Raw genomic sequence first — 13,726 nt, forward strand, 5'->3', positions numbered from 1 at the left:
AATCCGGCTAGAGGCCATATTGGAATCTATGCAGTCGGCTTGCACTTTGTTGGGACTCGGTTTCTGTCGTTTTGGGACTCTCCTAATCGCTTTCCCGACTTTATAACCGTGTGATTTTTCCAGACATTCCGCTCGAGACGCTGCCAAGTCCGGACGGCAACTTGTCTTGCCTCTTCTGTTGAAGAAAATGAGTCCAACCGATGCTAAACGGGGGGCTAAACGCAGGAAGAACAAGCGGGGCGGTGGCAGTAGCTGCAGTGCTGTCTGCAACAGCAGCAGTGGCAAGGCCGGGGCTCCACCGGCCCTAGGCTGTGCGGGAACAGCAACACCTGCCTCAGTCGTCAGCTTCCTCACATCTGCGAGTACAGGCAACGGGAATATCGGGTCCAGCGCGGGCATGAACGGAGAGGTAAGAATGTATCTCCATAAATGTCAAAACGGCAGTGAGTAGCTAACAGTGTTATCAACGACACATCTGATTTGGGCCCAGAACCGATCCTTAGGAAGGCTGCCAGCTAAGTAACAAATGCAGAGTAGCTAGTAATTAATTGGCTTAATTACATGTTAATATGCCCGTTATGTTTGGGCAAACAGTAATCATTTCTAAACCTTGATGTCTAACATCTTCACATGTTTTATTTTCTTATGACATATCCCCGTAAACATTATGCTAACTTTGTTGGCCGAAAACTGACTTCTTACCCTAGCTAAAGTTAAGAGATCCTGGCTGCAACGACAACAACCTGGACGTCAGAATACCTTCATTTGAGCCAATACAGTCCGCGCTGGTAGAGATTAGCTAAGATTATTAGGGAGTATCTTTAGGTTCAACGCAGGTGACTTACTGTGTGCTGGGTTTCGGCTAGCCATGTATGCTAGCTAATGCTAACATAACTAAAAACTCAGGTTCCCTTCAGCTTTCGATTTGTTTTACAGCTTTATGTCATGTATAAAGGTCTGTCTTTAAACTCGGCTTGGTGCCTAAGGAAACAGAATAACTACTTATTCAGCCCTAGATTTCTAAATAAGCGCAGACGAGTCGTGTACCGCAGGTAAACAATAAGAAACCTTATGTGACTCACTGTTTTCTAAGAGCTGTGCAACAGACCAATTTATAGATGCCAGCTCAAAAGTTACTTTGTTAGCTTGAGTAGTTCTACAAGTCATAAATGTAACCAGAGTTTTGTTTATTTAATCAATTTAACCTTTATTTGAAAGGGAAGTCACTCAAGATTAATGTCTTTTCAAAGAATGTCTCACCAAGATGTCACAACGTTTCAGACTGGAGGATGGACATTAACATTAAAATGGATAAACAGAATAAAACAAGTCTGAGTCAACATCATGTAGGTGCAAAATCCACCCTTTACAATGGCAGCTGTAGTCACAGAAGACTTAAAAAGAGCTGACAGCTCTTCCACACAGGTAGAGGCTATGACCAATATGTTTTAATATTTAAAAAATATTAAAACATATTGGAGATATAGGAACATTAGTTCCATGGTTATTCAGCACAAATTTATTACATTTATCAGTATCGTCATGGTTTTATTTAAACATGTTGATAATATGTTCACAATATTACTGGATGCTGAAATGATTTCTCTGAGAATGAAGCCAGTACCATGCAAGAGTTCATGCATATATATATATATATATATATATATATATATATATATATATATATATATAAAATACAATTTCCTATTTTTAAAAACAACATATTTTTTCCAGACTTCAGAATTAAGACTGGCCTTATTCTGCGAATAAGGCCAGTCTTATTAGCTAAAGGCCAGCCTTTGGCATTTTTACTAAAAGCTCAATATGCAAATGAAAGAAAAGCTTTTATTCAGAGTTATTGGATGGTACTCTCTTGATAAGGTCTGCCCAGAGGTTTAAATACCAACATTATGTAAGAAATGGGGATGATTTGTGGAAGAAAAATGTTGTTGCAGTGTTATCAACTTGTAGAACCAATTTGAAGCCTTACATTGATGAGCTGAAAGGTGGCTTGAAGCTCATCAGCAGCCTAAGTTGGAGTAGAGCCAGGTGAAAACATGGTGTGTTCAGCTTAAAGAAGCACTTTAGCTCTCCACATTTGTCAAGTGCTATTTAAAAAAAAACCCCAAAAACAACAAAACTGAAAATAAAAATGAGCATTTCTCTTTGTGTTTTTTATCATGATGTTGCATTTTTGATTATGATATCCAAATGTAACAGTGTTTTGTTCTGTAATTCTTAGTTAAATCTGATTTCTTGATTCAAATGTCAGCGAACGGGACTTGATTTATATTGATGAGTTAATCTGGTGATTTGGTAGGTGATTATTAATCAGCTACAAGGAATATTTGTAAAAAAGCCTAAACCATACAGCTGGATGTTCTCTGTTTCAGTTTGTAAATACATGTATATTTTTATGGAAATTTGGGTAATATTTTGTAGAGGAGTCTGAAATCTCATAGTAATTTTAGCATACAGTAATTATATTGTTGCAATATAATTGCAACAATATATAGCCTAACATGGCTAAACAACAACAGAGCTAAAGTCAAACGATCAGTGCCAACAACCAAATCAATCTAATCTTCTCTGCTTGTACACGATTTCCTGAATGTTATTAGAAAGTGCTAGGCTGTAAATGATGTCTGCTTGTTTAACTTTAGGTCAAAGTGAACAGCAGCGTTACTCCTCAGTTTGCAGAAGGACCGGTGAACGCAGAGTTCTCCGGAGTTCTTCAGGTAAAATTGCATCACTTAATAAGTAAATATACCGCTGTTACTAATCAAATGATGTGAAGCAACTTGCAGTGATTACTGTGATTAACTGCATATCTGTTTGCTCAAGTGCTGCGTTATTCATCTCTATGTGCTGCACACCTGCTCTTAATAAGGATTAGAGGAAATCTCTGCTGGACCAACGTTGTTATGAAAATCATTCACAGTGTAAAGGAAGAGGTGGGGGGAGAATAATGCAAAATCAGCTCTTTTAGCTCTATGTTATGTTGTGTCACTCCATCATCAAAAACATACCTGGAGTGTTGCTGTGACTCATTCATCTGTGTTTAGAGAATTATTGAGTCTCCTGTTGGAACCGTTCAGAGGTGCCTGAACACTTGTTTACCCAAAGCTCCACCTTGGAACTGCAGTCCAACCGAGCTCCCTCCCCACAGGACCTTTGCTTCCGCCACACAGCTCCTTCAGACTAGTGGCAGCAATTAGCAAACACCTGGTGGAACTGCTGGTCTGCTGAATTTATCATACAAACTACTTCTCAGTACAATGCCCCTAAGATCAGTCATAAATAGCATCATGAAGAAGCATTGTTGTGATGACGTACTGAAGACTGAGTGTCGTAAAGGGAAGGAGGTTCTTAAAGCAACAGAGGTCAACATTAAGGCATTAGATACAGCTGTGTGAGGTAAATCACACTTCTATATGACACGGGTCTCAAAAAAAAGCGTTATACAGATGAAAATGTCTAAAAAGAACAGTGTGTGTTTGTGAGGATATGATTGATGTAAGGCCTAAAAATCAAGAAATAAATAGTTCATATTGTCACTTTTGTCATTATTACTACAGTACCACAAAATACCGCCCACCTCTACATACAGTATGACATGTTTGTATATGATCGGATTAAATTTTAACTTGACCCGTTTGGCCACACTTGTGTGATTTTGAGCTGTAAGGATGAGACACTGGTGAAGCCAGTGGTAAGAGTTGCTGCTGACCAACTAAAAATATATATCAATTACAAAATAATGTTTTATATGTTTGTAATATTGGTATGCTTCATTGTACCGTTTAGTTCATATTTCCTACCTGTCCACTTATAAATTTCATAAACTTTTCATTGAGCATTTTTTCTTTTTCCTTTTGATAAATAGTGTTTTCTTTTTTTTTCATGTTTTATTTTTGCACCCAAAATGCAATAAAATAAAGTATGTTACAGAGGATATCTGGTCAGGACATGGATGAAGTTATGCTGGAAGGCAGTCTACCATGTGTTTATGGCAACCTTTTTTTTTGTTTGGTGGTTGTGTAAAAAGAAATTAAGAAATGACCAAAATGGTCTTCGACCCATACCTGTTCATAATAAGCTGACCAAATAGTCGTTTATTCAAAATGAGTCTGTAGTTTTCTTTTCACCTGTTTTTGTCTCTTCTCCCCTTCAGACGCCGTTCACATTCGGCCTTAACCAGCGGGCGCCGTATACGGCTGGAGATCGCTGCCTCCTGTGCCGATGTGAGCGTAAGGACAGCGTTGTGCCTTCGGAGGCCGGCATTGCTGGTCAGAACGGCATGGCGCAGCCAACCAACGCCTCCAGTGCCCTCCAGCTCCCTCTGTGGGTCTGCTCCGACTGCAGACGCACGGTGGAGAAGGAAGACAGACGTACGACTCTGGAGCAGTCGTTAGGGGTGAGTACACTTTAAGGACAGCCGAATTGTTAAGTCTTCAAAAGTAATCCACATGGTTATATAAGTGTTTCTCTCCCTTATATTCCTTCAAATCATCAAATAATTTTTTTTATGACAAAGACTTGAGTAAATACAAACTTATTTTTAAAATAATTTCATTTAGTGAAGAGAAAAAGTAAACGAAACCAAACCAGCCCTATTTGAAAAGTTATTAGAATCCATGGTTGGTTGAAGAGCAACACAACATGCCTCAGTCTAAAGAAATTAAAGAATAGATGAAAAATAAATTAATCTCTCTCTGTCTGACTTAGTCCAGGAGATCCCAAACTACAAAATTAGGAGAAATGTGTAAGGAGAAAATACTCCTGCACGCTGGTTTATGTTCAGCTTGACTTGCACAGCTGTTGTTAAACATTCTTAGGTCTGGTTCTCAGGCAGAACAGGAAAAATGATGCAGCTGTCCTCATTTGCAGCTGCTGCTGTAAAAAAATCTAGAATGATCAACAGCAATGATGATCAACATTGAATCTGCCCTTTAGTCAGGGTTAGAGGACTGTTTGCTATGGAAAATAAAAACTAATATGGATTTAGCTTCTCTTAAACAATGGATTTAAATGCAATTCTTCCTAACAAAGCTACAAAAAAAATGTACATTTTACAGCTTCTTGTGATGTGAACTTGTGTCCAACAGAGTCAGGACTTTCTGCTGCACATGCCTGTGAGTAATGGAACCCTGGCTCAGACTGCAGCTACAGCAGACAGGCTCAGTACTGCTGCGCCTACACTACCCATGCTCCCTGCGCCGGACCTCGCTGCTCCAATGCCTCCTGACACCGTGTGCAGCTGTGAAACCTGCAACGAGAGACGGTACGTTCACACCGAGCGGGCCGAGGCCAACGAGTTCTCCATACAGCAAGCCCGGTCATGGGTCTTTACCTGAGCCTGTTCAAATGACAGGGAGATCTCTGCTGAGTCGGAGCGGGAGTCGCAGCAGCTGCAGAACCACTGGTCGGAGGTTCGCTACCTGGTGCGCTGCATCTACCGGCAGACGGGAACCCCACTAGCAGACGACCAGGACCAGCCCCTGGAGAGGGATAAGGAAGGCATGAAGGAGCTGGTGGACAGGTAGCATAAGAACAGTGTCTGTGTTTGTCCACTAGAGGTCTCTCTCGAGTTGTAAAAGCCTTTGTTGAACAGTGGAAGCTTTTCAATGTATTACAGGGTTCTAGACTAGAGATTCGGTGCCTAATGATTCCATTCAACTCCGTTTTTTAGTCATGATTTGAATCAGAAACGATTTTCAGTCAGAAAACCGTTTTTAATTCAGAAACCAATTTTTCTATCCAAACAGTCGTTAGTCTGTTTAAATGATGTGACTGATGAGAGAAAAAGTCAGTATAAACAAATACAAAATTTATTTAAAACAATTTGATAAGGTTCCATACTGTATCAAACTCCATCACTTTATATTTAAACAGCAGAAGGTTTGTGCATAAAATTCTGTAGCTTAGCCGCCTGACTTTTTCTTAATTAAAAAAGAAAAAGAATCAAAGAATTATTGAAAATATAATTTAAAAAAAAATTAAGCAGATTAAAATCTCTACTCTCGAAGCACTGGTGCGTCTAACTTTATTTCTTTTGTGCATCCAAGTTTTTGACCCCATCATATTTTTTAAACATCATAGATTTACAGGTTTACTACTCTTTAAAATCGCTGACAAAGGCGATATATACTTGGAAAAGAATAATCATCTATCTGCCAAACATTAAATTCTTTATTTGGGTCTGAATGACTAGAAATTGTTGAAAGAGTTCCTATGAGCTGAAGTATTTCAAAATAAATGAAATAAAATAACATCTGAATTAAAAGCGCAAACATTTTAAGATATAAAGATCCTCTAAACATCTCAAACTAAACATTTCTACCTCTTGATCAAATTACTTTAAATTTATATCTGCCAGAGTTACAAATAATTTTGGGTGTAACTTTATTCATTTTTTATTTTATCACATTTTAGGAAGAGTTAGAATAAAAAACAAATCCAACATGGTATTAATTTCTAAGCATTTTTAATGTTCTGCTGCTGCAGGCTCTGTGTGAAAGATCCATATCAGCTCTACCAGCGGTTGGAGCAGCAGGCCCGAGAATACGTCTTAGAAATGAAGGTGCGTCTTCTGAAGCACCTCTCTGGAGGCTCCAAGCCTGCAGGGCCTCCAGGGGGCGCTGTGGCCGCAGCTCAGGGTCCTCCTCAGGCCCACCAGTTCCTCTCTCTGCTGCTGGAGGAGTACAACGCCCTGTGTCAGGCTGCACGCACCATCAGCAGCTTCCTCCTCACTCTGGTTAGTTTTCCTCGGCCTGCTCACAGTGCCGGCTGCTGGCGGCTCCTCTCCCTCCTCACACTTCGTTCCTCTCCCTTTGGTTCCAGGAGAATGAGCACCTGCAGAAGTTTCAGGTGACGTGGGAGCTGCACAACAAGCACCTTTTTGAGAACCTGGTTTTCTCTGAACCGATCCTGCAAAACAGTTTACCAGCACTTATTGCACAGCTGAAGTGAGATACTGTTTCTGTCTGAAAATACACACAGTGACTCTGACTATAATGACAATGACCAGTTTCTGTTCAAATATGCAACATCTTTGATATGTTACTAAGTGCTGTTTTAAGTCAAACTTTGTTTTTTCCAGACATGGTACAGCCTCTCATGATTCGTATAATGAAGACACGTATCGGACGCTGCTGGAAAGATACCAGGAGCTGCAGCAGGAGTTGGCTTCTGTGGCTGCTGAGTGGCAGGAGTGTGAGAAGAGAATTGATGATTATGTCGATGAGCAGGTAGTCACCCAACAGATCAACCACAAGATGGGCTTCTACGACTGTAGCGAAGGAGGATTCTGAGTGTTTGTGTCTTTTGTTTATAGTTACTTTTTAAGGTGGAAGGCCAGAGTCTGACCAACCAAAAAACAGAGCCACACAAGTCCTTGATTAGCAAAAATGTAAGTTTAAAATTCACTGATAAGATTTTTTTGTCCATCTTTATTAATCCTTAACTACTGTTGTTGATTTCATTTCTGATACCATCAAGACTTTAAAGACAAAGCAGCGAATGCTAAAGGAGGACTGGGAGTTCTTCAAGCAGAGGAGGTTCATTGAAGAACAGGTAGGTTATTTATGTTTGAGCCTGTCATGTTGGAGGTAAACCTATGTTTTAGTGCGATTATATATATAATTTTTGTCATTTTAGCAACCCAACATTAAAAAGCCCTCCACTGGAGAAAACAACTTCACAGACACTATGAGGATGCTCTCATCTCGTCTTAGTATTCCAGATTGTCCAAACTGTAACTATAGAAGACGGTAGGTTTCCATCATCTACTGTCTGCTGTACAATATAGGTCAAAATACCTGAATCCATCTTCATTTCTACATTTTTTGACCATTTTCCAACTCTGGTTTGTAAAGTCTGGAAACAGATTTAATAGCTTTTTTGAAGAATCTGTCCATCCTGTTGGATGGAGTCCAGCAACTACAATTCACAGAGTTGGTTCTGCAGTAATAAATAATAAGAAGCAAAATTTTGAGCTATTCAAACTGATATTGATATATATTGAACAATAAAACTGTAGTAGCATTATTAGGCTACTACAGGAGTATTAGGCAATATAGGTCAAAATATCTCATTCATCATAAAAAAAATCTTTTCATAAGAATTTTTATTTATTGTTCTCACAATTTGTCATTGATGGTAAATAAAAAAAAAACCTCATAGTATTATCGGAAATGATATTTCTGCTATTTTCTACAAGAGCATCAATAAATATCAGTACATTTTAAAATGTGATCACACTTTAAGTGCCATCCTGAAGAAGCCTATTTCAAATGGGAATATTTTTCAAGAACAATATTTGTGTTGATGCTATGAATGCTATATCATATAGTAACCATAGTTACCCAAGAAAATAAGTAATACTTTGTATTATCATTTATATTGTTATCACACAAGTACCACAACATATCACAATAAAGTTCTAAGTCCATATTGCCTTCCTTTATATCCTTTAGAACTCCTCCCTCATGCCATTTGTTTTTCTTTGCTTGGCATTAATAAGAAAAAGCTTGAGTTTCATCAGAGAGTCAAACTCTGTTTTGTGAAGTGTCAGAATCTCACACATTTCTCCTAACTTGTGAGAAATGCTGTTGACATGCCTTTATCTTTATGTGCAATGGAGTTTTTTTGAAGTCTTAGTTAGCCAAAAGCAACGCCGCTGCTTCTCCAACAGGTGCACATGTGATGACTGCAGCCTCTCCCACATCCTAACGTGTGGAATCATGGACTCATCTATCGCCGAGGACCTCCACATCAAGCTGCCCCTACAGGGGGAGCCACATCGGGACTACCTGTCAGAGGTGCACCCCCCCAGCCTATCTTCGGGCAGTTCAGCCTCTGGCTCAAACTCCAGCTCTCCCATTACAGTTCAGCAGCATCCGAGGCTCATCTTACCTGAAGGAGATGTCAGCACCTTGTAAGCAAGCCAGTTACACTTCTGATAACACTGCTGCCACACAGCTGTCAAAAGTATGGAATTTAACGTATTTTTCAGACTATAAGCTGCTACTTTTTTCCCCACTTTTTGGACCATGTGGATTATAGCCCAGTGTGGCTTTTCCGTGTATTTATCTTCAACCGCCACAGGGGTCTTTAGCAGGTATTGACCCAAAGTCAGAGTCCAACTAAATACAAAGCAGTGAAACAAGTTGGTTGGCCCAGGCAGGGCTGACATCAATAGAAGCTATGGAAACTTATGTAGTGAATTGGCAGAAAAAAAAAATCCAGATTTTCCAAAAATGAAATCTTCATTAACACCAAATTTGATTAATCAATAAAATCCATTTATCACCTTACCCAACACAACTACAAAATCAAATCAAATTTCTTCGTTTGTCATTTCGAAATGGGAATTATTGTAACTCTGATAAAATAGTTCATACTTTGTGTTCATAAAGTGTAGCACTATTAGGGAGTATTCAGTATTATCTATGTATTTATATTTAAACACAATTAAACCTCAGCCTGATTTCTTCTCTTCTCTCTCCGTAGTATTAGTGATGATGATGAAGTGCCTCCAGTGTCCAGTAAGTTCAGGAACATCTACCCCATGAACAGCTATGAGGACAGCAGCGTGGTGTCGGCCGCTGTCAACGGACTTCACCGTAACATCAACGGGGACGCCGTCAACGCAGCACTGAAGCCAGGGGTGAGTTTCTGCTCAGCAAAAGTACCCGAGATCAGCAGTGAACTTCCCCACTGTGTTTCTGGATGATGAAAAGCCACTCTCATTTGATAATGGCTTACTGGTAGTTAGGGAACTCCACTGCTTTCCCGTCGACTACTTTTCCTAATTTAGTTTGTTCTACAATTTCCTCAGTCTCCTCAGATTACCAGCAGCAGCAGCTCATCAGAGGGCGATGAGGAGGAAGCTAATATTCAGGCTGGTGGGGAGCCCCCGGGGAAGCAGGAAGTACTTTCCCTGGGAAAAACGGCCAGTCCGCCACCCTCTTACAGCCATCAGCAGGTATCGCAACACTTTAGGAGCTTTCCTTTGAATGGTCCTGTTGTAATCAAGGTTATTATGTGTCATTTGCAGAAAACACTTTTTAGGAGGATTATCTGTCTAACAAACATCAGTTTTGCAAAATCCCAGAAAATTGTCTGATATATTTTGATTATGCAACAAAACAAGGAAAATACTTTGCAGATGTAAATGTTATTTGTCAATATTGAATACCATGTTTAGGTAGAACAGGTCCAGCATGCCTGCGAGTGCCACGTGTGCAACCAGGACCCAAACCCCTCGACCCCGGGCCCCGCTGCCTGCCTGCCCCCCAGCCGGATCCACACCGTGCCTCCTCCCACTGTCGGACACCAGTTCTTTCCAGACACCAAGGCGCCCCCTGCTCACCCTGCCCTCCACTTGTACCCGCATATCCACGGGCACCTGCCCCTGCAGAATTTTTCCCGGCCCCTTCTCCACCCGACACTCTACCCACCCAGCCCACCTCTCACACACAACAAGGTGAGAAGGTGTCGTTCTTTCAGCTTACGTTTTCTTCTTGATTATGTTTGGTTAATTTTGGCAATGAGTGACTTGAAGGGGAATTTAATTTGTTTCCTTATCTCTGGGGATTTCTTTAAGGTTCCAGGAACAACATTGAGCTTCATTATGTTTCGGTTTCACTTTTTGTCAGTGTAGCTTCGTCCTCTGCCACAAGGGGACAGCCTGAATCTGATCTAAGCCCAAAGCATGTGAGAGCCATGCTAGTCAGTCAGGATGCACTGACCCACTTTTTTTTCTCTAGAGATTCAGATATCTGAATTGTAGTATCCATCTATTCCGATCTGATACAAAATAACAGCTGAATTGACCTAAAATACGTATACATATATTTTTTAAATAGACATAAATGTACTGAATTAAAAATACATTTGATAACTCTGCGCCAGTACAGCTCATTTAACACCAACAGTTTCACAAACTTGGTCCAACACGTAAAGATAACACAACTTTAATTGAAGTTAGTGCTATTTGGAGTACAACAGCCAATGTAAAATAAATGATAAAGAAACTGAAACTGACACAAACAGTAGGTTGACTACTTTGATCAAACATGTGAAAGAATAAACTAGAGGGAAACATGTAAAAATAAACATGATTTCAAATGGTTCAGAAAATACAGTTAGGAGTTCTACATTTAATTTAAAATAAATAATAAAGCATAGATTTAGACTGAATAGATCTGCCCTTAAGGATGTGGCACATTGTCACCAATAACTGATCTATAATTGTTGTCGACATCTGCACCGATACGGATATTGATATCGAATCGATCCAAACCTGACGTTTAAGGTTCCTGCTAACTAACGATTTTCTTTCTTCAGCCTCTGCCCCCAAACCCAACATCCAACCATTCAGCAGCCAAGCAGCCAGCATTCAGCACATCCTTACCGGACCATGTATACCAGAACTGCTTTGGTGGGACGGGCGGAGCGGGCGATTGGAATACCTCACTACAGTGCCTCTCTCTTAAGTTTGAAAATCTGTGGGATGCTGCTGTGATGAAGAGCTGGAACCCATCTGTGCTGCTGCCCGAATGTCTGCCAGGTGAGCCGCCCAGCCGCAGTGCTTCTTGCAAGTTTATCTATCGACACGTCATCACCTCTGACTCTGGTGGTCCACAGGTGAAATGCTGGGACCTCCGCTCCCCGACGTGCCCCTCCCGCCAACATCCATTGGCCTCCCGGGGGAGCATCCCCCGCTGCCCACACCCCTGCCCACGTCTTCGTCGTCGTCGCTGTCCTCGTCGTTGTCATCTTCGTCGTCGTCGTCGTGCTCCTCTTCAGAAGCCAAAGAGCCGAAGAAGACCGGCGCCAAGAAGAAGTGTCTCTACAACTTCCAGGATGCCTTCATGGAGACCAACCGGGTGGTGATGGCCACGTCCGCCGCCACGTCCTCCGTGTCCTGCACTGCCACCACTGTCCAGTCAAGTAATAACCCACCCATCCATCTAGCATCTAAAAGACCCAACACTATAGGTAATGTAGGAAGGAAGAGTACAGGTTAGGTTTGTACTGTTATAAAGCTTTTTATCCTGGATAATGGATGAACTATAAACCCATAGCAGCAGTAAATGTCATTGAGGTGTGGAATCCATTTTAAACCAGTGAAGCCGTTACAGATACCAACACAAACCTGCAATATGGTTAGACAATAAACCAATAACAATATGTAATGTGATAGACACGTGATCAATATCAATTATTAATACATCTGATAGAATGTTCATGGAACTCTAATCCAGAACCACACAGCATTGTGGGAGATGTAGGCAGAGGAAAGGCTTTAGCCTCTTAATCTCTTACAGCGAGCTAAGCAAGGCTGGTGGCATAAACTGACTCACTCACTCACTCTGTGGTTACCTAGCAACAACTTGTTGTGTAACTTGCACGGCAGCAGACTCAGGTTTCACCACCATGCTTCATAACTTAAAAGTAAACAGCAGCATGGAGTGAAGATGAGTTCCCCCAGATTTCAAGCGGACATGATTTAGAGGTGGTAGGTCGACCCCTGTCTCCCAGCTCGGTACCACATCAGATCATCCTGCTACAGTTCAACCCATCTGTCCGGTGCAGTGGTGGGCAGATGTCCCACACCACCCAGAATGCACCATGGTCTGTCTCTTCAGCAGCATTCCTCCAGTTGATTCAGGCCAAAGCTCCGCCTGGGGCTTCTGCTGAAATGTTCACATCCTTCGACTCCTTAGATCTGCCTCCTTATGACCTAAAAAAACAGCAGTCAAGGTGGAGAGAACCTTGACTGCCCTGTAGACCTTTCACAATAAGCAATAAGTCAATTAATCACATAAAAAATTAAAATGAGCTTGATAAATTCTAGTTGCACAACAATAGTTATATATGATCCCTTTCAATGTCGCTGAAAAGCTGGCATTTTGAAAAACCCTGCAAATATTTGACACCCACTACAAAGTACTTTGTGGTTTTTTCCTTTTTTTTTCTTTAACAGTCCTGACACTTTTGCCTGTTTTTCTTGTCTAAGCTGAACAATTAACATTTTTTTTTAAATCCAATTTTAGTTTCAGAGTCTTAATAATCCATTTTAATTATTGTCATTTTTTATTTCAAATGTTTTTCTGTTGCATTGTTAAACATTTTTCAGAAGTTTAATTATATTTTTTAAATCTTTGAGTGTATATACTTGCATTAATATGCCACTTATTATTATTATTATTATTATTATTATTATTATTATTATGTCAGTTGAAAATGGTCTCAAAATGACAATATTATTGTTTATCGTAATAATTTCTGGGACGATTTATTATCCAGTAGTCTACTGCTACAGCTTTGAAGCACCACATTTCCCTCCTTAAAGCTGCAGTATATAGAGAATGTTTTTTACATATTTGTTAAAACTGTCACCATTTCAGGACCGTTTGTTACGAGACAGACAATCTGTGAAAAGAGTAATCTCCTCCACCTCCTCCCTGTGTGAGTGGCACAAGATGAGATGTTGATTGACAGCGCTAACACACTCCTCCTGGCTCTGATTGGTTGTTTCTAGTTAGCACTCCATAGTTAGCCAATGGAGTTTTTCATTTTAACAGTTTTTTAGTTTAATTTAACTCTACAGTGCACAGATTATTCCAGTATAAATGATCATGACTTCACAGTAAACAAAGTGTTGGTTTTAAGACTGAAGTCAGAGCTGCTGTGTTTTCTTACTGTCAGAATGTAT

At 40.4% G+C, this 13,726-nt stretch overlaps 1 protein-coding gene across 1 annotated transcript; it reads left to right on the forward strand.

The window, feature by feature from the left end:
* LOC103156482 (protein FAM193A) lies at nucleotides 1–13,026 on the forward strand. The gene is made up of 17 exons (XM_007578547.2): nucleotides 1–409; nucleotides 2,664–2,738; nucleotides 4,175–4,417; nucleotides 5,109–5,284; nucleotides 5,375–5,542; nucleotides 6,508–6,757; nucleotides 6,844–6,968; nucleotides 7,103–7,250; nucleotides 7,337–7,411; nucleotides 7,501–7,575; nucleotides 7,660–7,772; nucleotides 8,696–8,938; nucleotides 9,514–9,670; nucleotides 9,842–9,988; nucleotides 10,211–10,489; nucleotides 11,353–11,575; nucleotides 11,653–13,026. The coding sequence occupies exons 1-17, from the start codon at nucleotides 188–190 to the stop codon at nucleotides 12,033–12,035; spliced, it is 3,102 nt and encodes a 1,033-aa protein (XP_007578609.1). The 5' UTR covers nucleotides 1–187; the 3' UTR covers nucleotides 12,036–13,026.
* Nucleotides 13,027–13,726: the final 700 nt, after the last annotated feature.

This window comes from Poecilia formosa, unplaced genomic scaffold, assembly GCF_000485575.1.
Source record: "Poecilia formosa unplaced genomic scaffold, Poecilia_formosa-5.1.2 Scaffold483, whole genome shotgun sequence".
Taxonomy (NCBI): domain Eukaryota; kingdom Metazoa; phylum Chordata; class Actinopteri; order Cyprinodontiformes; family Poeciliidae; genus Poecilia; species Poecilia formosa.